The following is a 27,328-nucleotide window of genomic DNA, read 5'->3' on the forward strand; positions in this document are numbered from 1 at the left end:
GAAGGTCGTCCAGAGGAACGACTACAGGGACAGGGCTTCGGGATCAAGCTCCAGGTCTTCCTCCAGAGGGGGGTCTCGAGCCCGGACCTATGGGCCCCCTCCTCCTTCCAGGCCCAAGGAAGACCGTCATCAGCAGCGTTCCCAGCCCCGCTCCGCGAAGGGACGCGGAAGGCAGCAGCGTAAATGACAGTGTGCCCAGGGAGGCACGGCCTCCCCAGGGGCCTCTTGCCCCTCACTTAAGGGCGGGTTCTTGTGTGCAGTGTGTTTGTGTTGTGAACCCGCCCGTGTTGTGTGCTGCAAAAATTCTCAATGCTGTAAATTTCGTGCCTTGCCAATCGAAAATACCAGTAAAGAATTGTGTGTTCGATACAAACTGTGTCTTTCTTCCCTGTGCATCTTCTGTTGCAAAGAAAGTTGTATGTGCTCAGCCTCCTCAGGCACCTTCGCTGCCTCAGCTAGTTCCGCACTCACACAGTCTGTACAAGGGTTTGGTTTCTCTGCCTATTCAGGCTCCAGTTCCTTTTCTGCAAGAGCCACTCACACCCAGCTCACATTCCACTCCTCACAAGGTTTTGGTAAACTGCCCACTGCGGCAGCCCAGGGACAACCTGCTAATGCTAAAAACCATGAGTCCTTCCGGGACCTTTCCAGGAAGGCTAAGGGTAAAGCGCGCTTCCCCTCAGGTGGTGGAAACGCTTTCTGTAGGCCCGAGTCGGGCAAAGGTAAAGAAAGTGGATCACAGGTGGATTCCTGCTTTGCCTGCGGTGCACCACGCGGCCAGGCCGGCGGCAGCTTCTTCTGGCCACAGCGGACGGCCTACAGTGTCGCGGCCGATAGCTCGGCAGGTGCTGCCAACACATCTTTACGCTCCGCTGGCACCTTGTGCAGATCAGTGGAGGAGGTGCAATCCAAACCATTGGATTTATCGCACTATTACAAGGGGCTACAGAATACAGTTCAAGATGTCGCCCCCGCTTTCCCCCACGGTGAGCTTCACCAGGGCCGAGGGCGAGAACGCCCGCATTCTGGAGGAAGAGATACAGGCCCTTCTCTTGAAGGGGTCTGTACGGGAGGTCCCGTGGAGTCAGCTCCATTTAGGGTTCTACTCCAACTACTTCCTGGTTCCCAAGAAGACGGGAGGGCTGCGGCCCATATTGGACCTCCGCGGTCTCAACCAGTACTTGATGACCTTCAAGTTCAGGATGTTGACCGTTGCCAGCCTGCTTCGAACCGTGAGAGAGAACGATTGGTTCACCTCAATAGATCTGAAGGATGCTTACACTCACGTGTCGATCTATCCTCCTCACAGGAAGTTTCTGAGGTTCGCTTTCCAGGGGAGGGTCTACGAGTACGCAGTCCTCCCCTTTGGCCTGTCTCTCAGTCCACGCGTTTTCGTGATGGTTACGAAGGCAGCTATAGAACCTCTCAGGCGGCAGGGGATAAGGATCTCAAACTACATCGACGATTGGCTAATAAGCGCAAGTTCGAGCCAGGAGGTGGCGCTACACACCCGGGTGGTGATAGCGCACCTCGAGTCCTTGGGGTTCGCAGTCAATTACGAAAAAAGTGTGCTGAACCCATCTCAGCGGACCACCTTCCTGGGTGCAGAGTGGGACTCCCGGGAGATGGTCGCCCGCCTCTCTCAGCAGAGGGTGGACAAGTTCTTGTCCCATGCCAGCACCTTCCTTTCCGAGGAGGAGGTCTCCTTCAAGTTGGTGCAGCGGCTCGCGGGCCTGATGGCTTCGGCCGTGGATCTTGTGAGTCTGGGAAGGTTTCACTTGAGGCCTTTCCAGAAATGGATGCTCTCTTTGAACATCCCCTCTTGCCAGGGCGGCACTCTGGTCCGGGTCTCCGAGCGAGCACGGACGGCCCTGAGCCCTTGGCTGGTTCCCGGCTTCCTTCGAAGCGGCGCCAGGCTAGGGGCGGTGATTCACAGGAAGGTAGTCACCACGGACGCCAGTCTTTCGGGTTGGGGTGCAACCCTGGAAGGACGTACGGCGAGGGGACCTTGGGGCCCCGACTTAATGAACAAGCACATCAATTACTTGGAATTGATGGCGGTGTTCCTGGCGCTCCAGGAGTTCGAGCCCTTCATTCGGAACTGTCACGTCCTCATCAGGACGGACAATACCGTAACAATGTGTTATGTGAACAAACAGGGGGGGCGGCGGCGAGCCCTGGACGTGCTGGCTCGCAAAGTGGCCCTTTGGTGCTCGGTGCACCTACAGTCGGTCAAGGCCTCCTACGTCCCTGGTCTTCTGAACAGCGGGGCGGACCTGCTGTCCAGGAGGAGGGTTCGCGACGAGGACTGGTCCCTGAACCAGTCGGTAGCGTTTCAGATCTGGACCAAGTATGGTCATCCGGTGGTGGATTTGTTCGCCTCTCGCGAGGACGCGAAGTGCTCACTGTTCTTCTCCCTGAGGGGGCCTGCACCCTTGGGGATAGACGCTATGGCGCACGATTGGCCCCAGGGCCTGCTGTACGCCTTCCCACCGATGGACCTCATTACTCCGACCCTCGAGAGGGTTCGTCGTTACGGTCACGAACTGCTTCTAATAGCACCGAGGACGGGGACTTGGAGCTCACTGATAGCTCCGCTCCTGTACAGGGATCCTTGGCAATTGCCCCAGATACGGGATCTGCTGAGTCAAGCGGATCGCGAGATCTTCCACCCGGACCCTCAGAGGTTAGACCTGTGGGTCTGGCCCGTGAGAGGGAAAGGCTGATCGCAGCCGGCCTGAACCCTTCAGTCGTTGATACGATGCAGAGGTCCAGGGCTCCTTCTACACGTAAGGTGTATCAGGGCAAGTTGGAAGCCTTTGAGGAGTGGTGTCGGGTTAAACACCCTTCGGTGAACCCGGTGTTCTCCTCAATTCCGATCATTCTGGAGTTCCTACAAGATCGGGTGGATAGGAACTGTAAGGCCTCTACGGTGAGAGGTTACCTTGCAGCCATTAGGGCCTGTCACCAGAGCCTTGATGGCGACCAATTGTCCAAACACCCGTGGGTGGTACAGTTTATGGCAGCGGTTAGGCGGGACTCCCTGACGGCAAGACCCCTGGCCCCCGCCTGGGACTTGGAGGTGGTCTTACGGGGATTGAGGCAACCCCCGTTTGAGCCTCTGGAGAGCATCTCTCTGAAGCTCCTTAGCTACAAGACTGCTCTCCTTCTGGCCTTAACCACGGCCAAGAGGGTTAGTGACCTACATGCCCTCTCAGTGTCAGAGGATTGCATGAGGTTCTCTCCGGACGGCCGGCAGGTGCTACTTAAACCTCACCTTCACTTCATTCCGAAGAATAAGGTGGTGCAGCATGTTCCGGTGCGGCTTTTGGCCTTTCATCCTCCTCCCTTTGGTACGGAGGAGGACAGGCGCCTTAATCTTCTTTGCCCTGTGAGGGCACTGAAGATTTATTGTGAGAGGACTCAGGCGCGCAGGAAGTCGCGCAGCCTGTTTGTTCCTCACGGCAAGTCCACCGCGAAGATGGAGATTGCTAAAGCAACCCTTTCGGGGTGGATTGTCGACGCCATTAGGTTGGCGTATGATAGTGCGAATGTGGCTAGACCTGTGGGTTTCACAGCTCATTCCACTAGGGGGATGTCTTCCTCTTGGGGTCTCTGGCAAGGGACCACCATTCAGGAGGTTTGTTTGGCGGCGAACTGGACTTCGCCGTCCACCTTTGCAGCTCATTACCAGTTGGACGTGGCTCCGCGCTCGTTAGCGCATTCAGTCCTCCAGGTGGCTGCTGACTCTTCTGCAGAATGAGGAGGACCCTTGTGTCTTCCTCCTCGTCTGGAGCGCTTGGACTGCCCTTGTGCTTTCTGGCGCGCTCCTCTTCCTTTTCTTTCCTACTCACTGCCCCCGACTGATTCCGGTGGTCTCAGGGGGGGACCTTGTGGGCGAAGGTGTGTCTGGAAGACGTCTCCTTTGCCGTTCATGTGTATGGTGAGTAGACGTTGGCCGACGTCGCTTACGGGAGTTGACGTACCCAAAGGAGGGAGTACCGAACTGGAAGACCGAAAATAAACACAAGTGTTTCGAACGAAACACCTGTTTATTTAGGTCTGGAAGGAGGTACTCCCTCCGAGTCTCTGCCCTCTGTTCGATTTTTCGGAGCAGATGCTTTCAAGAGACAGTATTGTGGGATGCCACAGGTTTTATGGGGGACTGACCCAGTACCGTAAAACTTGAGTGACAAGCCCTCCGGCCAATCAGGGATCGCCCTGCGGGAGTTAACGTGAGTACGTTCTGTTGTGAGGCTGACGCAATAGCGCCACCCAAAGGAGGGAGTACCTCCTTCCAGACCTAAATAAACAGGTGTTTCGTTCGAAACACTTGTGTTTTAGCACTAACAAGCTCAGGAGAAAAGATGAAATGTGTTGTTTTTTGTTTTTCTTTAGCCGATTATGAGCTGACCGTCAGGAAAAAAGCAAGTCAGTCTATCTTTGTGCCTTGCTGGAACAACATGACTGATGTGTGAATGTTACAGCACTGTAAATAAATCTTTCTATTACCATTTTATATTGCATCTAAGTCAAAGTTTATCTAATCTTTTGAGAGTTTCAATTCCGCTAGACTGGAGTCCATAAATTATAAGCTCCACATCAGTTTCTTCTTCTTTCCCCCCCCCCCCCCCCTTTTCATTGTCTTTCTTTTCCACATTTTTTAACACAACCTTGTTTTCTTCTCCTCAGGGTTCCCCTCAAGCCAGACGAGCCTTCGTCCCTCAGCTGCGTAGCGGCAAGTTCAATGTTCTGCTCACCACCTACGAGTACATCATCAAGGATAAACAAATACTGGCCAAGGTGAGAACGTACAGTCAGACACCTTCATACACCCCCCCCCCCCTCACCCACACACACAAACACACACACACACACACACACACACACACACACACACACACACACACACACACACACACACACACCCACACACACACACAATTGGGGGACAATTGGGGGGCCGCAATTTTAATGATGTCACGCGCACGTCGCTTAACACCTACTCTACAGGAGTCAACAGGTCATACAATGGGCCTCCCTGTGTTAAATCACCCTGATGTGACACAACAGCATTTGTAAACATTGTGGAGGTGTGAAGCCAAGGGTTGCTCCACATCGATGCATGTCCGTGCGCGAGAGAGGCGTGACTGCTCACTGACTGACACGCACACGCACACGCACACACACACACACACACACGCACACACGCACACACACACACACGCACACTCACATAATCTCTCCGTTGCTGCTCCTTTTCTCTCTCATGCATAAATACCCTACATGCTTGTATTGCTTTTTAAACCCCGTTTTAAATTAATCATGTTCATTTCACCAAGGTTTAGGTGGGAGGGGTTTTATTTTTCCCATCTGTCTCTTTGGGCTGCGCCTCCGCCAGCATTTCTCTGTCCCAGACCGATCTGATCTGTGCTGCGTCTCAGTGCACTCCTACACACCGCCGTCACTGCTGCCCCCCCCCCCCCCGCTGTGGCCTGTCATGCTGCTATGCTCTCATGTTGTCATACAGTATTCTAGGCATCCTGCATTGTCCTACCAGGTGTGTATTGTAGCTCAGGAGAGAGTTCCGCCCCAAGTGATGGCTCTTGCTTTGGCTCGTGGGGGCTAGGCCAACTTGATAGGAAAACATATCCTCCATGTCTTTGCTTGGGTAGGCACAAGTCATAAGATAGCACAGCAATTTATTGGGGATTAGATAGTGGATGTGGATAGTGGCACCATTGTGGCCAATTGGGCTTGCAAAGCTGGTGTCATACTGGGATGCCCCTCCCCCGGCAGCCATTTTGGGAGGGTCGGGGGATGTATACTAGCTATAGTAGCAGGGCTTGACATTAACTTTTTGAGGCACAGTGTCATCTGGACAGTCTTTTTTTTATTCTTTTGTTCCTCTTTTTTTGGACAAATAAATAAGATCCCCTTGGCCCCCTCCACTCCACAGTCCATAGTCTGCATACAGCACAAAGCTGCTAGGAGCATCACAGAAAAAGTGAAACCAAAAGCCACAGCTATAGTAGCAGGGCTTGACATGAACTTTTTGAGGCAGAGTGTCCTCTGGACAAGTACATTTCCCTTTCACTTGTCCAGGCACAAAAGTCACTTTGTTAATTTGCCATCTCACAGTCTTTTTTATTTTATTTCTTTGGACAAATAAATAAGACCCCCTTGGCCCCCTCCACTCCACATGCCATAGTCTATCCAGCACAAAGCTGCTAGGAGCGTCACAGAAAAAGTTAAACCAAAAGCCACAAGTACATTTAAAAATGTTCCTTAGAGCTAGTACGCTGCATGCATGCATTGAGGCTCAACTTTATTTTTTATTTGACTTTTTTTTTGCGCTGCAGAAAGGCTCATAGACATTTGGCTTGTCCTGTTGTCCGGGACAACTATAAATCCTTATGAACAAGTTAATTAAAAATGTACTTGACCGTGAAAAATGGGTTACAAAATCGTGGGATAAAGATTTAAGGAAAAATAATTAAATATACTTGTTGCTTTTGGTTTCACTTTTTCTGTGATGCTCCTAGCAGCTTTGTGCTGTATGCAGACTATGGTCTGTGGAGTGGAGGGGGCCAAGGAGGTCTTATTTATTTGTCCAAAAAAGAAAAAAGAGAGGGAAAAGAAAAGAATAAAAACGACTGAAATGGCAAATTGACCAGTTACTTTTGTGCCTGGACTAGAGAATGGGAAATGTACTTGTCCAGATGACACTGTGCCTCAAAAAGTTAATGTCAAGCCTGCTACTACAGCTAGTATATATCCCCTGACCCTCCCAAAATGGCTGCCGGGGGAGGGGCATCCCAGTATGACACCAGCTTTGCAAGCCCAATTGGAAAGGAAAGTGAACTATATATACCGTATATATATATATATATATATATATATATATACACACACACACACACACACATATATATATACACACACATATATATATACACAGTTATTTAGCGTGCCGCACCAGAAGCTAGTATGTTAGATGTTGAGAATCTGCCAGGCTAGATTCATTCATTCATCAGCATTGTAAGGAATATATTTTCCAATATTCTTGTCTTCACTGCTTTCCACTCCTTTGCTTTTGTTCTTTTCACCATACCTTTACTGTCACCCCTCCAGATCCGCTGGAAGTACATGATTGTAGACGAGGGCCATCGTATGAAGAACCACCACTGTAAGCTGACCCAGGTTCTCAATACACACTACCTGGCCCCGCGGCGGGTGCTGTTGACAGGCACCCCTCTGCAGAACAAACTGCCTGAGCTCTGGGCACTGCTCAACTTCCTCCTACCCACCATCTTCAAGAGCTGCAACACCTTCGAACAGTGGTTCAATGCCCCTTTTGCCATGACCGGAGAGAAGGTATGGGAGTTGTTTTCATCGCAATTATTTATCAATACCTACTGTAGGTAACAGTGTAGGCAACGATTCTTTCAGTTTCTATCATAGTTACACTGTTACCTACAATGTAGTTACAATGTAGGTAACTACAGTATGATAGAAACTGAAAGAATCATTCAGTGCGTCATCTCCTTTTACAATGTTTTTATTTTACCGCACTAGATCTTATTTTAACGTTTATTAAGTTGTCACTGGCCTTTTTTGAAAGAAATCTGATTTAGTGTAGAAAGGTAAAAGGAGGGGGAGGATAGACCCCTGGGGAAATCCCAGTTAATTAAGTATATGCGGGTTTAACTCTCAAATACCTGGAACGCGCCTGAGTCGCGTTAGATTTTAACCACTTTAACTATTATTTTATGCTTTAACTTTAGAAAAATAGCAGATATACAAGCTCACAGCGTGGCACCGAGTGCCGCGATGCGAGCTTGTAGATCTGCTATTTTTTTAAAATCGTGAAAATGAGTGCAAGTCTTTGAATATATTTGACCCGATCTTTGACCCGACTTTAAATCCTTCTTCTAAATCATGCTGTTCTCAAACTTTTTCATGTCAAGGACCCCCAAAATTACAGGTATTTGGCCACGGACATCTCAAAATATGTTGTTCCAGGGACCACCCAGAAGCAAATATTAAAGTTACAAATGTTAGCTTTTAAGTAGATATATTCAAAGATTTGCAAAAAAAATCATGATTTTTCAAAAATAGCAGATCTACAAGCTCGCAGCGCGGCACTATATCTGCTATTTTTCAATAGATAAAGTTATTAGGGCCCCTCCACCTTGGGCCCCAGTAACTCAGTCCCACTTTCCTACCCCTTGTGACGCCCCTGTGTACTACCTACCCCTTGACCTCCCCAACCTCCCCTCCATCCAGGTGGATCTGAACGAAGAAGAGACCATTCTCATTATCCGCCGTCTTCACAAAGTCCTGCGGCCCTTCCTGTTGCGCAGGCTGAAGAAGGAAGTGGAGGCACAGCTTCCAGAGAAGGTTTGACTTGGTTGTGTCGACACACAAATACCTGAGGACAGTCATAATATAACGTCTCTGAAGCAACGCATGTCCACTCTCTCTTGAGTATAGGTGAACAAAGTGTTCCTACTGCTGGTATTTAATATGCTTACCCAGAATCTGCAAAAGGAGGAATACGTTCAGGCATTTACCCTTTCTCTCTCTGCAATGGTTTCATTTAACTCTCTATCTCTCTTCATTGCTTTCATTCAGTCCATGTTTTGTGTCTTTCACTCAGGTGGAGTATGTGATCAAGTGTGACATGTCCTCTCTTCAGAAGGTTCTCTACAGACACATGCAGGCCAAGGGAGTCCTGCTGACAGATGGATCAGAGAAAGACAAGAAGGTGAAGACATGGACATATTACTACTGTAACTAGTCTGTACCCATAGATGCATTATGCTGTTTGTGACCTGCAAACCTTAAGTTTCGTGTCATACCCGAGATATGAATGGGCAATAGGGGCACGTCCCGTTTTGGCAAACGCCGATAAGGCAAACGCAGATAAGTCAAACTGGGCAAATGTACTGCCCGGGTCTCCTACCGTACTGATCTCCTTCTGCCGTCCCGTTAATAACCTTTTGTTATGGTGAAATGTGAGCTCACCTTCATCCCATTCATGCGTTATCGTGCGCTTGGCCTGGGCATAAATATAACGATTGCATTCACCACAGTTTCGTAACTCTTCGCGGGCACTCGCGCCTGCGGCGCTCTGGCGCAAAGAGCAGGACCAAGGTCCGCTGGCCTTCGCGCCGCTTGCAATGTCGTATACAATAACTGTGACATATAACCATTGTATTGCTAAAAATTCTTTATTCATTTCACCATAACAAAAGGAGGCTACTCTGTATTCGTTGGACAGTACGGTAGGAGACCCGGGCAGTATATTTGCCCAGTTTGCCTTATCGGCGTTTGCCTTAGCGGGATTTCCCCGATATGAACACGGGTCTCCCGCGTGGAAGAGCAAACGTCTACCACTCTTCCAAGACAGAATTCCCACTTGGCATGGGGAAGATCATTATGGTGCATATGATCTTCAGGCAGTACTACTTTACAACCAGTAGGTGTCCTACCTGACACCAGGGTCTACATTGTATTCATTCAAATAACTTCTGGATTGAAGCTTTTAGTATTTGTTATGCCATACTGAAGAAGACCAAAAAGGGTCGAAACGTTTATCTGTGCTGCTGTCGTCTTTAATACATTTGGAGCTATCAAAAGTGAGTTGCGAGCCCCCCTTCTCTGTTCCTAGTATTACTGCATTGACAGTTTTGCGTTATTTTTTCTTTGAATGTTTTGCCTATAATGACATGCACAAAATATGGATGCCAGGATTATAGTAGTTAAGTTATTTGAGTCTCTGGACTTCCCATAGCAGGTTATATATTATAATAGGATGTAATTCAATCAGATACGTACAATAAGGTGTGACATAAGAAAGTATTGGATGCTAAGTATTTTCTTTCTGTTCGATATTGTTGTGTCAACTTGTGTGGATGTGTTTTTGTTAGTGATGCTATGAGATGCAATACGATACAGTGTAAAACAATATGTTATTTAATGTTGTACATGGTTGTGTTTCAGGGTAAAGGAGGCACAAAGACTCTGATGAATACCATTATGCAACTGAGGAAGATCTGTAACCACCCCTACATGTTCCAACAAATAGAGGTATCCTACTTCCTGTGAGACAGTGGTTCTCAACATTTCAGGCCACAACCCTCAAAATAGGAGGTTGAGGAATTACATTTTGTTTAACACGGTTCTATTGTGAAAATAGCAGCTCTACATGCGAGGCGTTGTGAGCATGTAGATCGGCTATTTTCACAATATCTGCCTCTAATATTTGACAATTTGACCATTGTTTAATTTGTCCTTAAATTGTCAATTTAGAAATGTGCAGATACCCTCTATACACTTAAACTTTATGTTGGTTTGTTTACTGTAGAGTGAGAAAACAATGTTGCACATTAAGTTAATCATCAGGGGACCCCCCAAAATAATTTGGGGACCCCCCTGGGTGACAGTTGCCCCTTTCACACAGCCTGTTCATGGCAGGAAATTGGTACTATTCCGCCTTGCTGTTCTGTATAAAAGGTATGGATGCGTAATAGATAAATAGATAGATACTTTATTAATCCCAGAAGGGAAATTCAGATATCCCATAGCTCATGCAGGCATACAGTAAAGTTAGTAAAAAACGCATCACAAAAAGAGGGGGCACATGTTAAAACTGAGAGAAGACAAATATAAAATAATACATTATAAAAAAACATAAAAAGCATTAAAAAGGTGTCACTGGGAATAATAATCCTTATTGCACATAGCCCATCTGTAACTAAAACTATCATGAGCCTAGCGGCTGGTCATGGAGTTAAAGAGCCTAATTGCTGTTGGGACAAAAGTGTTCTTAAACCGCTCATTCTTTCAGGGCACCGAACGGAACAGATCCTTGCGACTGCTTTTCTGGCCTGCCAAGATGTTGTGGAGAGGATGACTCACATTGACCATTATCATGGCCCGCCTCTCATTGTGAGTGCATCTCTCCACAACAGACTCCAGTGAGTCCGGCTTTTCACCCAGTACTGAGTCAGCCTTCTTCAACAGCTTGGAATTGGAACTGGCAGCAGAGGAAGTCACAGAACGAACCGAGGTCCTTGTATAAGGCACAGCCAGCAGGGCAGTGCTGCATGCTATGCCTCGCCCCATGTATTGTAAGGTTCATCTCCCGTAGCTCAGCCTTCAACAATTCACCGCCAAGGTGTTTTGGGCTGACAAAAGGTAGTTAGTTCCCAGCTTCTATTACATTTCCCCTCCATTGTATTTCTGATTGCACAAACATGTTGCTGGGACGTATCTTTTTTCACAACCACACCTGGCCCATTGACAATAAAGACAGACACAGTATTTTCAATGGAACAAAAAACTTTTATTTTGTGAATAAATAATCAGTCCTGACAGTGGGAGCAACAAACAGATTTAAATCAATTAGCCTATCCTAAAATAGGCTTAGTCTAAATAAAACTTACGTAAGCTACATACTGTATTTTGAGTCTGTATTTTGTGAAATAAGTAGTGCTCTGCACATGCTATTGTTTTAATTGTCTATTGACAGCTGTCATCTCAGTTTGTGTGTGTGTTTGAGAGAGAGAAATATATTGAGTGAATAAGAGAAAGGGAAAGACTGAAGTTACTTTCTGAAGTGCAATACGTAACTTTATAACTTTGACAACAGCTGTACTGTTCTTATATGCAATAGCTGCCTTTATATCACTCAGTAAAGTAAAATTCTTCAGTACCGTAGTTCTGTGACTGCAGTCTGCAAAACGCTGTCAGTCTATTTTTGCTAAACAGATTCATAGGCTATGGTTGTATCCGTCTGTTTTGAATCTACTGACTGCAGCAGCTGTTATCTTAAACAACATTGATCACTGACGCTGTTGTGTTACATACCCCTCTGTTTTCACAAGGCCACCATGCCATCTAAAAGCGCTTACAATGGTCTGTGTAAAAAAAAGCAAAGCCAGCATTAATGATAGATTTTCTAGAGCTCAAATTGCACAAATAGCAGATCTACACACTCAAAATGTGTGAAACTCGCTATTTTTGAAAGTCTTTGAACAACACAATACGCCAAAATGTGTATTATACGTATATTTATTTTCTTGTCTATTATTTTTACTTTTGTTTTTTCCTATTTAAAAGAAACGTGTCCCCAGTGGCAACGGCCCCCACTTTGAAGGTTGACATCCTATATTAAAATTGCCTAGTGGGTGGGTGGACCGACTGTGGACTGCGGACAGCAGTCACGGACCAGTGATGTGCACCACTGCACACCAGACTCGGTACAAACAATAATAATATTCCCACTAGGGGCCACGTGTTGCCCCAGGGGCCACTTCAGGGCCCCCTGGGGGCCACAGGCACACTGTTGATCCAATCTGTACCCATCTTGGCACAAACACTGTTCAGGGGTTGAACTTGAGAATAGTCACATCAGGGCTCACACTTGAAATAACTTGAAATGGCCAGAAGTGACCATTGCTCTGGTCAGCGCAATATAGAGCTGGATTTGAAATTCTAGTTGTGGAAATGAAAAAAAAAAAGTTGAAGTAGGTTTAAATAAGTTAGATGCTGATAATATTGTTAATTTTACAATAACATTTCAAAGCTACAGTCACTGAACAATTTGTGATTTTGAATTCTTTCAGGAATCCTTTTCTGAGCATTTGGGTTTTTCTGGTGGGATAGTCTCAGGGTAAGAACTCATTTGACTTGTATTCCTCTTCCTTTAGGTAGGACTTATCTCACACACACACACACACACACACACACACACACACACACACACACACACACACACACATACACACACACACACAGCCAGTATATCGTCACTGGCAGGCAGAAACCTCGTATCTCCAAGTTTCAAATGTGTACGTCTTTTGGTAAAGCAAAGCCCTGCTTCATCATACAAGACTGTCGCACAAAACTAGTGAAAACAGCCGATCTACAAGCACACAACGCCTCGCGATGCAAGGCGTTGTGTGCTTGTAGATCTGCTGTTTTCACTAGTTTAGTACATTTTATAGATGATAAATACAAAACGAACGGTTTTGGACATACAAGGTTTCCACATATAACCCCCTCCAATAACTCCTTCCATTAGCCCTGACCTGTATCGAGCATCAGGGAAGTTTGAGGTGTTGGACCGCATCCTGCCCAAGCTGAGCGTAACCAATCACAAGGTGCTTCTCTTCTGTCAGATGACCACACTGATGACCATCATGGAGGACTACTTCGCCTACCGTAGCTTCAAGTACCTGCGCCTTGACGGTGAGACCATGTGTGTGCCTGTGTGTACTTTCAGCCAGTCTGCCTTCACCTTCCAGTTGTTCTCCTAATACTTTGTTCTCTCACCCTCTCTTTGCTTTATTCCCATCCATGTATTTTATACTATTCTGATCTAGGCCTGCATCTATCCATCATTTTCTTATTCTATAGTTACGTTTTCGATTCATCAAATAATCCAATTAGCTATTATAAATAATTTGTTTATTTATCAATAAATCCTATATATCAATTTCAAATTGTATTAAAATCGACTAAATTGATTTGATTAACCACATCTGTTATACTTAGCTATACTTTGCAAGGGAGTCACACAAAAATAGATTACAAAACAGATCTACAAGCTCACAACATATCGCCAATCTGCTCGTAGACCTGCTATTTATGACATTTTTAGAATAGTGAGCTTCTTTTGTGAAGAATTTTGTAACCTTTTGCCTTTAATTTGCTCTGTAAAGCACATGCATTTCATGTCATGAAAGGTGCTATACAAATAAAGTTGCATTATTATTATTATTATTATTTTATGACAACACACACACACACACACACACACACACACACACACACACACACACACACACACACACACACACACACACACACACACACACACACCAGATACTCTCCATGTGTGTTTACCTGTGTCAAGTTTCCTAGGTGTAGTACCACAGCTGTCTTTGGTATTTCATATTTCAATATCTCCTTTATTACTGACCACACATCTTCCCAATACTTGTCAATTTTTGGTAAATTCCAAAATATATGTTCGTGGTCAGCATCTACGTATCCACACAATCTCCAGCATGGTTGTTTCTCTGCTGTAACTTTTCCTCTGAGCTTTGGAGCTTCTCGGCAATCTGCACCCCCAGTCCTGCTTCCCATTTCCATTAGTTTGATTAACTGTTGCACCCTAACCTGATCTCTCTCTCTCTCTCTCTCTCTCTCTCTCTCTCTCTCTCTCTCTCTCTCTCTCTCTCTCTCGTACTACTCTGGTTTCTTATCTCTCACCTCCACCTCTCCTCCAGGCACCACTAAGGCTGAAGACAGAGGGATGCTGTTGAAGACATTCAATGACCCAGAGTCTCAGTACTTCATCTTCCTGCTGAGCACTAGAGCCGGGGGCCTGGGCCTCAACCTTCAGTCGGCTGACACTGTGGTCATCTTTGACTCTGACTGGAACCCTCACCAGGTATGACGCACATCAAGTCAAGACGTTCACATCTTCCCTGCACGTGTCAGCGGTGACATGTCACAAACAACTCGCAGATTTTATTGAACTATTTTAATGAATGTAAACTGCAAATAGGATGCTTTCTGAATCCCCTAAAAGCAGATAGGTGTTAGCTTGGGTGGTGGAGGGTGAGCAGTAATGAGATTAACACTAAACAAGGCTCTAACTCGTTCTCCTATCAACATGTGGAACGCCCTTCCACAAGCCTTAAAGGAGAGCAAATCCCTAGCCTCCTTCAAAATCGGTATGAAAAGTCACCTTCAGACAGCTGCGACCCGTGACTTGTAAATAGACTAAGCCCCCATGCCCCCCCCCCCCCCTTTTTTTCTTTTTTTCTGCCTTTGTATTTGATGTTATGCTCTTGAAACTGATATTATCCTAGATAAAGTACTATGTTCTATCCGTCTGTCTTTCAATGTTATATGAGATACTTAAAGTGTGGTTCCTGTGGAAATAAGCCTCGGCTTTATAGGATCTCCTTTTAGTTGACCTTGTACCAGTGATTTGTACTGTCATGAAACTGTACTTTTTTATTGCAAACTTCTAATAAATTCTTCAATCAATCAATCAATTGACCACTGATCAGCCAGCCACCAGCAACTGCAAAGAGTTTCCTTTCTGAACTTTCTCTGTGCATTTCATTCATACTGCATATGGATGCTCACGTAGCCTGAACCTCTAACTGAGGGAAAGCTTGTCTAGGATATTGGCCCAGTTTGTTTAAGGATAACAAGTGAATGGGCTTCAGTATTTTATTTTTAATTTGTTTAGTTTGCCTTGTTGTGAACCTACTGGTGTCATGGTTATTTTAATATTTTTGTTCATATGCACCTTTTAATTTTGGGTGCCGTGCTCTGAAATAATGTACGGTAACCGTATCCTTTCATCTTCCCCTTGATAACAACTTCCTCTCGTCTCTCCCTCTCTCCTAGGACCTCCAGGCCCAGGACAGAGCCCACCGCATCGGCCAGACGAATGAGGTTCGTGTTCTGCGCCTGTGCACCGTCAACAGTGTGGAAGAAAAGATCTTGGCAGCCGCCAAGTACAAATTAAATGTGGACCAGAAGGTCATCCAGGCAGGCATGTTTGACCAGAAGTCCTCCAGCCATGAGCGTAGGGCTTTCCTGCAGGCTATCCTGGAGCACGAGGAGCAAGATGAGGTCTGTAGCCAAGGGCTGAAAAGCGAAGAGGGGATGGTGTGTATGACTCTGCATGTGTGTGTGTTGCACAGTCACACATGTTGACATTTCATTCATTCAAAGATTCATTCATTTTTATTCATTTTTCTAAACTGGATATTATGTAGAGTGTCTTTTGTGCTCAGGAGGAGGACGAGGTGCCAGATGACGAGACGGTCAACCAGATGATCGCTCGTAGTGAGGAGGAATTTGAACACTTCATGGTAAGTGGCTCTTGAGTGCGTGCGTGCGTGCGTGCGTACGTGCGTGCGTGCGTGCGTGCGTGTGGATACATACTAGGGCAGTGGTCATCAACATATTTTCATGTCAAGGACCCTCAAATTGATATGTATTTGGCCACAAGCCATTTGAAAAGAAGAGATTTGTCAACATGTGTCAACATTTTACAAGAATGGCAGGGCTACAACCTCACAACATGGACTTGTTGTAGGTTGTAGGGTGCCGTGATGTCAGTCCAGGGGTGCCTCAGAATAATTTGATAACGTTTGGAATTCATCAATATCTCTACTGTACGTCAATATCACTTCACTATGCTTAGTAAAACAGACCTGATTTGCAATGTACTTGATGAGTTATTTTCCCATCCACGGCCAACTCTCTTCACCAAAAATAGCAGATCTACAAGCTCACAACGCGTCACGTTTTAGATCGGCTACCTTCCCCCCAGAATAGGGCTGCTGGGGCTCAAGTAGTAAAACGTCATGTTTCACCCATTCAGGCCTAGAATTATTGACTGCTTTAACCAGTGAGAAATAGCAGATATACAAGCTCACAGCGCGGCACCGAGTGCCGCGCTGCGAGCTTGTAGATCTGCTATTTTTGAAAAAAGTCGTGAAAATGTGTGCAAATCTTTGAATATATGTATTTTCAAAGCGAACGGTTGTAACTCAAATTTTGCTTCTGGGTGGTCCCTGGAACTAGGTATTTTGAGATGGGGGTCCGTGGCCAAATAAATATCATTTTGGGGGTCCTTCACATGAAAAGGTTTGAGAACCACTGACATAGTAGTCTCTCAAGAACAGACTAACTGAGCTCCAGTTAAGTGAAAAGGTCCTTTTCTTTGACGATGGCTGGCCAGATTGCTGACATAGAAACATAGGTTTTTTTCCAAAAATCTTAGAAGGATTCAAAAGACACTTATAGAATCGGGTCAAAATTCTAATTTTCACGATTTTTCAAAAATAGCAGATCTACAAGCTCGCAGCGCGGCACTCGGTGCCGCGCTGTGAGCTTGTATATCTGCTATTTTTTTTATATTTAAAGCATAAAATATTGCGTCATAATGTGTTCAGGCCTAAATGGGTTAAAGTTATTTTCAGTCAGTTCTGATGGAAACAGATATGTCTCTGTGACATACGTAGCCTACCGTATCTCAGGTGGAAAGATGTGCATGTTTACGTTGCGTTTACGTTATTTACAGGGGTGCCAACAAAAGTCAAAAAAGTTTGAAAACCCCTGTTCTAGAATGAACATAATATAAACACATTGGATCCCAGTCTCATCTCTCTTCCTGTATCTCCGCAGCGCATGGACTTGGACCGGCGTCGCGAGGACGCACGCAACCCGCGGCGCAAGCCTCGCCTGATGGAGGAGGACGAGCTTCCCACCTGGATCATGAAGGACGACGCTGAGGTGGAGCGGCTGACCTGCGAGGAGGAGGAGGAGAAGTTGTTCGGGCGAGGCTCCCGCCAGCGCAAGGAGGTGGATTACAGCGACTCGCTGACCGAGAAGCAGTGGCTCAAGGTTGGTCAGTGGTGGAAAAAAAGTACTCACGTTCATTACTTAAAGGGGGCGGGACACCGGCCGAAATTTAACATTATGATACAGTAGGTCACGTGGTCTTTCTTCAAACGGTCTGAAAAGGAGGCGGGGCCGTATCAGTTATTAGTGAATGTATACTTCGTCCGTCGTGCGGTGCCGCGCACAACGTGATGTGTTGTTGTTAGCTGGTAGCGCCGCACCGCACGGCTATTTTCAAGAGCTATTGTGTGTGCACGCACGCACGCACGCACGCACACACACACACACACACACACACACACACACACACACACACACACACACACACACACACACACACACACACACACACACAGGCTACCACAGACTTCAGTCCTCCGGAGCTCCGGTGAAGCACTGGAGCACTTTTTAGCAGAGATGGCTGCTAAAAAGTGGTCTGTGCTGCGGAGGACCCTCGTTCTAATCTCTGACACCTTTTTGTTAGAAGACTTGTACCCTGTACGCGGTTAGGGGGGATTCTATAGCAGATTATATCAAATTTTTACCCCTAGAACTGCTTGTTTTAAAATTCGTTTTATGAATTGTCGCATTTTCTCCTCGCACAGTTCTGTTGGGGTTGTTTCACTAGATAATACTCAGCGCTCACTCCGCCCCCTCCCGTCATATTACCCAATCAAATTAATTTAATTCAGTTACTGTACAGAAAGTACTACTTTCAGTACAGTAACTACAATAAATTAATTTGATTGGGTAATTTAACATGGGGGTACATGACATCATTAAAAAAATTGGCTAATTTGATAGCCATAATTAGCTGTTTTGGCCGTGTCACGCCCACTTTAAGTAAAAGTATCAATATCGCAATATAGAAATACTCTGTAAGGGTGCCCTCAGACCAAAATACCTATGAGAGTGGATTCCCCATTCCGCCAATGCATTTCAATGAGAAGGGAGCATATTTGCAGAAATCCTCTACTGGCATAAACCGCTCCTTTCCCATTGAAATGCATTGGCGGAATGGGGAATCCACATCCACTCTCATAGGTACTTTGGTCCGGGTGCAGCCTTACAAGTAAAAGTTCAAAATGTACTTGAGTAAAAGTACAGTGGTATTTGGAATCAAAATATACTTAAAGTACCAAAAGTAAAAGTACTGAAATGATTGAAAATGGCAGATCTACAAGCTCATGTTGTGAGCTTGTAGATCGGCTATTTTCAAATAGCCTATATAATGTAGGGCTGAAGTGGTTCAAATGTTTTGTAATAGAATCATTTAATCTGAAAATAAATGACCGTAGTTGAGTCAAAGTACAATATTTGCCGCTGAGATGTAGTGGAGTTGAAGTAAAAGTACTGAAATTTGAAAATACTTCAGTAAGGGTGGCCTCACACCAAAATACCTATGAGAGTGGAATCCGCGTTCCGCCAATGCATTTCAATGAGAAGGGAGCGTTTTTTGCAGAAATCCTCTGCTGGCATGAAACCGCTTCACTCTCATTGAAATGCATTGGCGGAACGCGGATTCCACTCTCATAGGTACTTTGGTGTGAGGGCACCCTAAAGTTAAAGTACCTCAAAATTGTTCTTAAGTACAGTACTTAAGTAAATCTACTTAGTAGTACTTACCAGGGGTTGTGGTTGAGTAGCAGATGTCCATTTGAGGAAAGTCAGAGTAGAAATTATGTAAAAAACTGACAACGTTCAGCCACTAGATGTCACACTACACTCCATATTGCAACACATCTGTTTCATGTCCTTCCTTATTTCCTTCAAGGTAAATAGGAGGTAAAGACACCAACGTCATTTTCGGTCTCTCGCAATTCCAAACGGCAGATTCGTCGCACCATGGGTGCCAAACTGCAGCCGGAAGTTCAGTAAAATGTACTGGAGTCAGTGGAAGTCACTGGAAGACTGTGGACCAGATCATGAACAAACACAATTTCTCAACAATTGAGACCTTTTTAACATACTCAGCTCAGGAAAATAAAAGAAGGCATGTCACAATCGATGTGCGCACTGTGTCATTTTATAGAAGTATCTAAAGAGCACAAAGTGTGTTTCTGAACGTGCCAAGTATCGCAAGACTGTCCAGTGTCCACCGTTTCCTGTCTGGCAACCAGATCTCGCAATACTTCAGAGGCAGAAACTATAATTATTTACTTATTATTTTTTGTATGTACTGTGCACATCGAAAAGCAAGTGATTGTAAAAATACTTGTCTAGTCTTCTTTTATATACCTGAACCGATTATATGACAAAGGTCTCAGTGACTCAGTCGTTCATAAATAGTGTTTGTTCATGAGCTGGTCTAGCTCAGCTCCATTCACTGTCATGTATTTCATCGCACTTCCGGTGCGAGTTTTGGCACCCATGGTGAGCGTCATGGCCAGTCATGGCGCATACCCCGTTGTCACGTGATTCCCTTCCTTACATACTTTCCTTGATTTCCTTGAGTCACATCTTGTCAGTTTGCACCAGCATACCACCTGCCTCCAAGTCTGTCATCAGTATATTAGTAAAATACCTTCGCCAATGAAAACGGAAGCAACATGCTGCCGACAGCCTACAGAAAAGTTATTTAGATGATTATTTCTCAATCATAATATTTATTTATTTTGACACCACAGTGTCTCTGCCTTCTGCTGTCTGCTAGGCAATAGAGGAAGGCACATTGGAGGAAATCGAGGAGGAGGTGCGTCACAAAAAGACGACCCGTAAGAGGAAACGTGACCGCGACCTGGACCTGCCCGGTCCCTCATCTTCGTCGGGGGGGCGCGGACGGGCCGACAAAGACGAGGACGGGAAGAGGCAGAGGAAGAGGGGGCGACCCCCAACGGAGAAGCTGTCCCCCAACCCTCCTACCCTCACGAAGAAGATGAAGAAGATCGTGGATGCCGTCATCAAGTACAAAGACAGGTTTGTCAATGTGAACTTCAGGTGCTGTAAACTGATATGTTTTGGTTCAAATGAAACATGTAGGCCTACTGTAATGTTATGGTTAAAGCTCTATATTCTGATAGTAATCATTTCTATAGAATGTTTGTTCAGAAACGGGGATCATCCTGTCTCTCCACCTCTTTAGTAAACAGAAAATACATTTTCATGTGAGGTACACATTTTATCCAATCAGGAGAGAGAACATTTTTAGCTGTTCCAGTTCTAATTTAGTCTGTCCGTTTATTTGTGTTGTCACTTCCAATTGTACTTATTTATCATACATCCTGTAGGAGTTCTCTCTCCTGGTTTGATAAAATACAGTATATATCGTGACTTGAAAGTCTATTTCAGTTACTGAACAAACACTATAGCAGTGTTTACTTTCAGAATATACTGAAGAGATATTTAACACTTTAAAGCTTTACAAAAGTGTCCTCCCTCTACAGCGCTAGCGGGCGCCAGCTGAGCGAGGTCTTCATCCAGCTGCCATCTCGCAAAGAACTACCAGAGTACTATGAACTGATCCGCAAGCCTGTTGACTTCAGGAAAATCAAGGTATGCACGCGCGCGCAAACACACACACACACACACACACACACACACACACACACGCACACATGCACACACGTGCATATTGTTGTTGTCGGGTGGAAACCTAGTATCTCCAAGTTTCAAATGTATCATACAAGGCCGTCGCACAAAAGTAGTGAAAACAGCAGATCTGCTTGTAGATCGGCTATTTTCACTATTTTAAATCATTTTTAAATGATAAATGCAAAACGAATGGTTTTGGACATACAATGTTTTCACCCGACAACGGCGATATCTAATCACATGTCAATAGATGGCCCATCTGATTACATTTGTCCACTCAGTTACACTGACTGTCTATATGAAACCCTAAATAAAGATCCCCACCTCATCAATAAAGAAATGGAAATTCAAAGTGATCCCCACATCATGGAGCTGTCCAGTCTTTAGGACTATTTTCTTGGTAGATGTGCTCAGCTATATTTTCAAAAATCGTGAAAATTGATGCAAATCTTTGAATATACAGTAGGCCTATATATTTTAAAGCGAACATTTGTAACTCAAATCTTTGCTTCAAGGGGGTCCCTGGAACAAAATATTTTGTGATGGGGGTCCACGGTCAACTACATATAATTCTAGGGGATCTTTGACATTAAAAGGTTTGAGCACCACTGAAAACCATTAGGATTTAGGAGATATTTCTAGGTATTTCTCAGGTCTAAATGGGTTCATTGTTTTGTGGTGTTTTGTGTCCGGTGGGCTGCAGGAAAGGATCCGTGGTCACAGGTACCGTAGTTTAGGTGACCTGGAGAGAGACGTGATGCTGCTGTTCCAGAACGCTCAGACCTTCAACCTGGAGGGATCACTGGTAATAAACATTCATGCACGCACTCACGGACACACACAAATAGTAATAAAAATAATAATTCTGGGATTTTGCAAGTGTGGTTGCCTATATATACTGTATTATATATTATATTTTGGGGTTAATCTAGATGAAACTAGACTGCTCTAGTCTGTCAAGGTGCCAACTTAGGCCTTGTGTACTCTTGGCCATATATGGCCTACTTGTGCCCCAGCAAAGCGCGCAAGTACTACTTTCGGTGATGTCTGTATGTATGTGGGTGGGCAAGTTGGCACTCTGTCGAGGTGCCAACCTGCGCCTCATTATTTATATCAGGTCTTTATTACTTGCACTCTGCTGGCACAGGTAATAAAGATCATGGACAAGAACTATAGTCTGGTTGCTATATAGACAACCACAGTAACTAAAAAGGTGAAATTCTGGGAAATTGCAAGTGTGGTTGCCTATTTATAGACTACTAGAGGTTTGAAATAACCTATATACAGTACAGCACATGCTTCCATAGAACGATGCTGACTCTTATGAACTCCAAATGACAATAAACTGGGTGACATCACCAACAACAAGTACAACCTGATATAAATAATGTGATGCAGCGCGTTGTGAGCTTGTAGATCTGCTATTTTCAAACAATTTGTACTTTTACTTTTGGTACTTTAAGTACATTTTGATGCCAACACTTTCATACCTTTACTCAAGTACATTTTGAATCTGGACTTTTACTTGTAACAGAATATTTCTACATAGCAGTATTGATACTTTTACTTAAGTAAAAACGTTACTTTTCCACCACTGGGTTTGAGAACCACTGCTGCAGTGTGTAGAAGCTTTCTGTCTTTATGTTTGCAGATCTATGAGGACTCTATCGTGCTGCAGTCGGTGTTCACCAGTCTGAGACAGAAGATCGAGAAGGAGGAGGAGAGCGAGGGAGAGGACAGTGAGGAGGAGGAGGAGGAGCAGGAGGAAGGCTCAGAGTCGGAATGTGAGTAGCCTACGTCCGGAGTGAGCGAAGAGGGGGACAAAAAGAGTGTCCATTGGCATCTTGATTTGGGCTGCAACTTTTGATTGTTTCCTTAGCGATGATTCTAGTGATGACATTTCTTTAATTATATCAATGTGAATCAAAATCGAAATTCTAGGGTGCCTGGTGGCCTAGTGGACCAGGCGCATACCATATAGGCATTGCCATTTTGGCATCAATGCCTGTCGGCGTCGCCGGTTCGATTCCCGAACTGGGAGACCTTTGCCGCATGTCACTCCCTGTCTCTCCCCCATTTCCTGTCAGTCTACTGTCCTATCCAATAAAGGCAAAAAACCCAAAAACAAATCTTAAAAAAATAAACTAATATGACTAAATCGATTAGTCCGAGGTAACCATTATATGTATTATATATTGATATACTTCATCGTACAAAGGTGTCACGCAGCTATCACCGTAAGCAGTAAGGTGTGATGGCGTGTGTTCTCTTCGACCAGCGCGTTCTGTGAAGGTGAAGATCCGTTTGGGTCGGAGGGAGAAGGAGAAGGAGAAGGAGAAAGAGAAGGAGAAGGGCGGGGAGCGCGGGAAGGGCCGGAGCAGACGGACGGGGCGTACGAGAGCCAAGCCGGTCGTCAGTGATGACGACACAGAGGAGGAACAGGAAGAGGTGTGTGTACATGCAGTGGTGGAAAAAACAGTAAGATGGGACAGCTCATGTGCTTGTTTGTACACAGTAGAGCAGGGGTTTTCAACTGACTGTGAACCCGGGACGGTAACACTTGCTATGCATCCCATGTCTATAATGCATTACATCAGCTAATAACCATGTATGATAATAGTTATAAAGAAGAAAAATACACATAACCCTTTATAAGACCAATTTCTCAACCAATTGCTCATGGACACTTTCTTAAATAATGACTGAAATATTATACTATTGAGCAGTAGTTTATTTATTTTTATTTCTTAATCCAACCTGATATACTGTTTTGTTACTTATGTATGAGTGAGCAGACACACCTTATTACATGGGCACAATTCCTAATAATGATAACTGAGGCAATCTGTTATCAATTCCCCTTCTTGAGATTCCAACAGCTTTTCTGTGGAAGTTCTTGATTCCTAGTAACAACTGCTATCAGCTACAACTTGTTTCTCAACTTGTGGTCCATGGTACACTAGTGGACCATGACATAATTAATGGGTGGTGCATGTCTATCTCTTCTTGGCCATAGTGGAGTCTCATGTCTCATTTCTTCAAGGCCCATGAAGGGCTGTGTCCCTGCTGCTGTGTTCATTTTATCAGCAAATTTTGATTTAGTCTTAGTCTTTTGAATAACACACCATTTAGTCTTAAAGTGTTAGTTCAGCTATTTTTGACATAAAGCTGTGTGAAATACTTGCCATTAAAATAGTGGTTACAAATGTATTACTTCATTACCAGAGTCCCGTGGTCAGAGTTCTGTTCAGTTTTAGATGAATATAAGTAGTTCCGGTAATTTGGCAGGGGCTCATGGCCCAATCATTAAAAATAGATGAATCCACAAAACTAGCGTCATTTGTATTGTTGACCTATTTCTACCAAATAGACCAACTTTCGTTCAACTTTGACCCCTCTGTCACATGGTACTATGTTTTGTGTCCAGTATCACTACGCCGCTGCAACGTATTTTTCCAAAACAAGGCGCGTTGCAGTCAGCTGATCAGAACGAAACCTCGCTCTATACCACATATAGATATTATTGATTACCACGGGACTCTGGTAATCAATTACGGTAATACATTTGTAACCACTATTTTAATGGTAAGTATTTCACACAGCTTTATGTCAAAAATAGCTGAACTAACACTTTAATCTTGTTTTAGTCTTCTGAAATTGTCTTAGTCTGGTCATACTAAATATCAAAATATTTTTGGGATTAGCCTTAGTCTTTTAGGCTAAATATAACCACATAACTCTGAACAAGTCATTGTCTTCTGCTGTCTGTTACTCGGTCAAAATCAAAAGGATTAAGAAAAATACAGTGCAATTCTGAGTTCTCTAAACAGTATCTTGGCTATAATATTGCACCTAAATACAGCAAATACAATACTTATGTTAATGTTCAAGTAACTCTCAAAAGAAGTTAAACCGCTAAGGCTAGTCTACAATGCCTAGTGTGTGCCACTACCAGGTACAAAATCTCTGCTCCGCAAATAATATTGTAACAGTATCAGTCACATCTGACACTGTCTGCTACTTTCTGTACAAAATCAACAAGATTTGAAAAGATGTGTTTTGCTTTAATTCCATTGTACAGTTGCATACCAGTGTTCATTTTTACAGCAATTAGTCTTAGACTTAGATTTAGTCTTTGTCTTAGGGCTCAATTTTGATTGTCTTAAGTACCAGCTCTTATGCCTTAAAGGAGAGAACCACCCATTCTCAACATTGAACTATGTAATTAATATACAGTATTTTCTGGGCTATAAGGCGCACCTGACTATAAGGCGCACTGTCAATGAATGGTCCATTTTCAAACTGTTTTCATATATAAGGCGCACCTGACTATAAGGCGCACATAATAGACGCTATGCATCCAACAGATGGAGCTGTGCTAAAGGGAATGTCAATGTCAATGAATGATCCATATATAAGGCGCACTGGACTATAAGCCGCACTGTCGTTTTTTGAGAAAATTAAAGGCTTTTAAGTGCGCCTTATAGTCCGGAAAATACGGGTACCTTTGAGTTATGTGGAAATAAGAAAAAAATTCAAATATCTTAATTACAATGAATTTAATTTTTTTTTTAAGGGCAGCGGTTGTATAATCGCAGTATTACACTTGAGGGTGTGCTTTATGTCAACATCATCACTTCTGCACGGCCAATGGAACTCGCCCGATAAAGCACCCTCTCGTGTAATATTGCTTAATTTGGCCATCTTGGACACCATCTTGAAAATTGCACCTTTCTAGTGGTCAAACTTTGGTAAACTTTTAGTATGTTATTAAGGACACCTAATACTACAAAAAAAACTGTATGCCTGGTTGTCTGGTGGGTGGTGACCCAGCTGAAGTTAGCCACACGTAAATCTACTTACTGAAGTTACTTTACACCACTGTGTACATGTGCCGTGTTCCTGTGTGTGTCTGTGTCTGTCTGTCTGTGACTTATTTTTATAGTGGTGATCCACAGACACAGGCACACAGTAGCAGGCCTACAGGTGATTGATGCCACCTTTCTGTCTTTTTAAGACATTTTCTGAGACTACAGGTGATTGATACCATATCATTATGTGTGTGTGAAATAAAGTTAATTTGTCTCCTCTCCCCTCCTCTTATCCAGGAGCGTTCTCCGAGTGCCACTGATGAAGAGTCCTAAACTGAAAGAATGCACTGAAGGAGCCATGAAGGAATATTCCACCAAAACTACTTGCAGCAAATACCCGCCCCCCATTTTGTCAGCTCCATCCGCCCTCGGTCAGATGTCATTTGGAGGAAAACGATGAACTCTTACCTGAATATTCGTGTCCATTAGGTGACGTGTATGAAAGAGGAAGACATGGTGTAAAGATAAAGAAGGCGTTTTCTGGACCTGGAAAATACTTCTGAACTGAATTGCACTTTAAATGGAACAGACATTGGATTTATAAAGACTCAATCTCTGATACGAAGTAAACAAACGGCATGCCCTGCCACCAAAAATGACAAAAGTGGATATGTTTTTATTCTCTAGGTAATGGACTTCTTGGGTTTAAACTATATTTGCTGTGTTTAGTGGCTTTAATAGGTTTGTTTACATTGGTAATGAGAGTAAACATTAAAGTAAAGTAGCCAAAAGCTGACCTATATTTTGATTGATGATGGGATAAGAATGTTTCAAATATCATATTTTTCCATCTATAAATTACTATTTCAGAATATATGTGAATGTAATCCTAATTTATATGCTCCAAACAATCCCAGATTGAACTTCAACTCAGTTCTAATCATCACATACATAGCCAGTTCAGCTGTCTATCTGCTGTTGTACTTAGCTCGACACAAACATTTTCTTGAAAGACAGTCTTGTGAAGTTAGAATTGACGGAAACAACTTGGTTTTCCCATCTTATAATATTGTAAACAACATTCATATGTGGAGCGGAGGTCGCTTACCTGACTTGACCTTATGGTTGCAGTCAGGGGCGTCACAAGGGGGGGGGGGGGGGGGGGGAGTAGGACTGAGCCCCAAGGAGGGGCCTTAATTATTTAGCTTTTGAAAAATAGCAGATCTACAAACTCGCAGCGCGGGCACTCGGCAGCGAGTGCCGCACTGCGAGCTTGTAGATCTGCTATTTTTTTAATGTGTCTTCTTGGGGGTCCCTGGAACTAAATATTTTGAGATGGGAAACATAGGTTTTTCAAGAAACCTTAGAAGGATTTGAAATATTCAAAGACTTTAAAATGTTCATGATTCAAAAATAGATCTACAAGCTTGCAGCGCTGTGAGCTTTTTATATCTGCTATTTTTCAATAGTTAAAGCACAAAATAATTGCGTTCCCAGTCTAAATGGTTTAAACCCCCTCCCCCTATGAAGAACATTCA

The 27,328-nt window shown here is 44.3% G+C and overlaps 1 protein-coding gene across 2 annotated transcripts in view; it reads left to right on the forward strand.

The window, feature by feature from the left end:
* The window catches only part of smarca4b (SWI/SNF related BAF chromatin remodeling complex subunit ATPase 4b), a 49,002-nt gene extending 22,119 nt beyond the window's left edge, over positions 1 to 26,883 (forward strand). Inside the window, exons 18-34 of one of the 2 annotated variants that reach the window (XM_080721120.1) lie at positions 4,693 to 4,803; positions 7,135 to 7,377; positions 8,290 to 8,403; positions 8,663 to 8,770; positions 10,009 to 10,095; positions 12,636 to 12,682; positions 13,094 to 13,260; positions 14,304 to 14,467; positions 15,442 to 15,705; positions 15,816 to 15,911; positions 17,233 to 17,451; positions 20,102 to 20,364; positions 20,832 to 20,940; positions 21,683 to 21,784; positions 22,631 to 22,763; positions 23,258 to 23,427; positions 26,088 to 26,883. In XM_080721120.1, coding sequence (XP_080577246.1) covers positions 4,693 to 4,803; positions 7,135 to 7,377; positions 8,290 to 8,403; positions 8,663 to 8,770; positions 10,009 to 10,095; positions 12,636 to 12,682; positions 13,094 to 13,260; positions 14,304 to 14,467; positions 15,442 to 15,705; positions 15,816 to 15,911; positions 17,233 to 17,451; positions 20,102 to 20,364; positions 20,832 to 20,940; positions 21,683 to 21,784; positions 22,631 to 22,763; positions 23,258 to 23,427; positions 26,088 to 26,123 — 2,433 coding nt within the window. In that variant the 3' untranslated portion in view covers positions 26,124 to 26,883. Of the gene's footprint in view, positions 1 to 4,692; positions 4,804 to 7,134; positions 7,378 to 8,289; positions 8,404 to 8,662; positions 8,771 to 10,008; positions 10,096 to 12,635; positions 12,683 to 13,093; positions 13,261 to 14,303; positions 14,468 to 15,441; positions 15,706 to 15,815; positions 15,912 to 17,232; positions 17,452 to 20,101; positions 20,365 to 20,831; positions 20,941 to 21,682; positions 21,785 to 22,630; positions 22,764 to 23,197; positions 23,428 to 26,087 lie in introns of those variants that run through there. The other variant, XM_080721121.1, reaches the window with a different exon arrangement.
* Positions 26,884 to 27,328: the final 445 nt, after the last annotated feature.

Source organism: Nannobrachium achirus (genome assembly GCF_963921795.1).
Source record: "Nannobrachium achirus genome assembly, chromosome: 3".
In the NCBI taxonomy this organism is placed as follows: Eukaryota; Metazoa; Chordata; class Actinopteri; order Myctophiformes; family Myctophidae; genus Nannobrachium; species Nannobrachium achirus.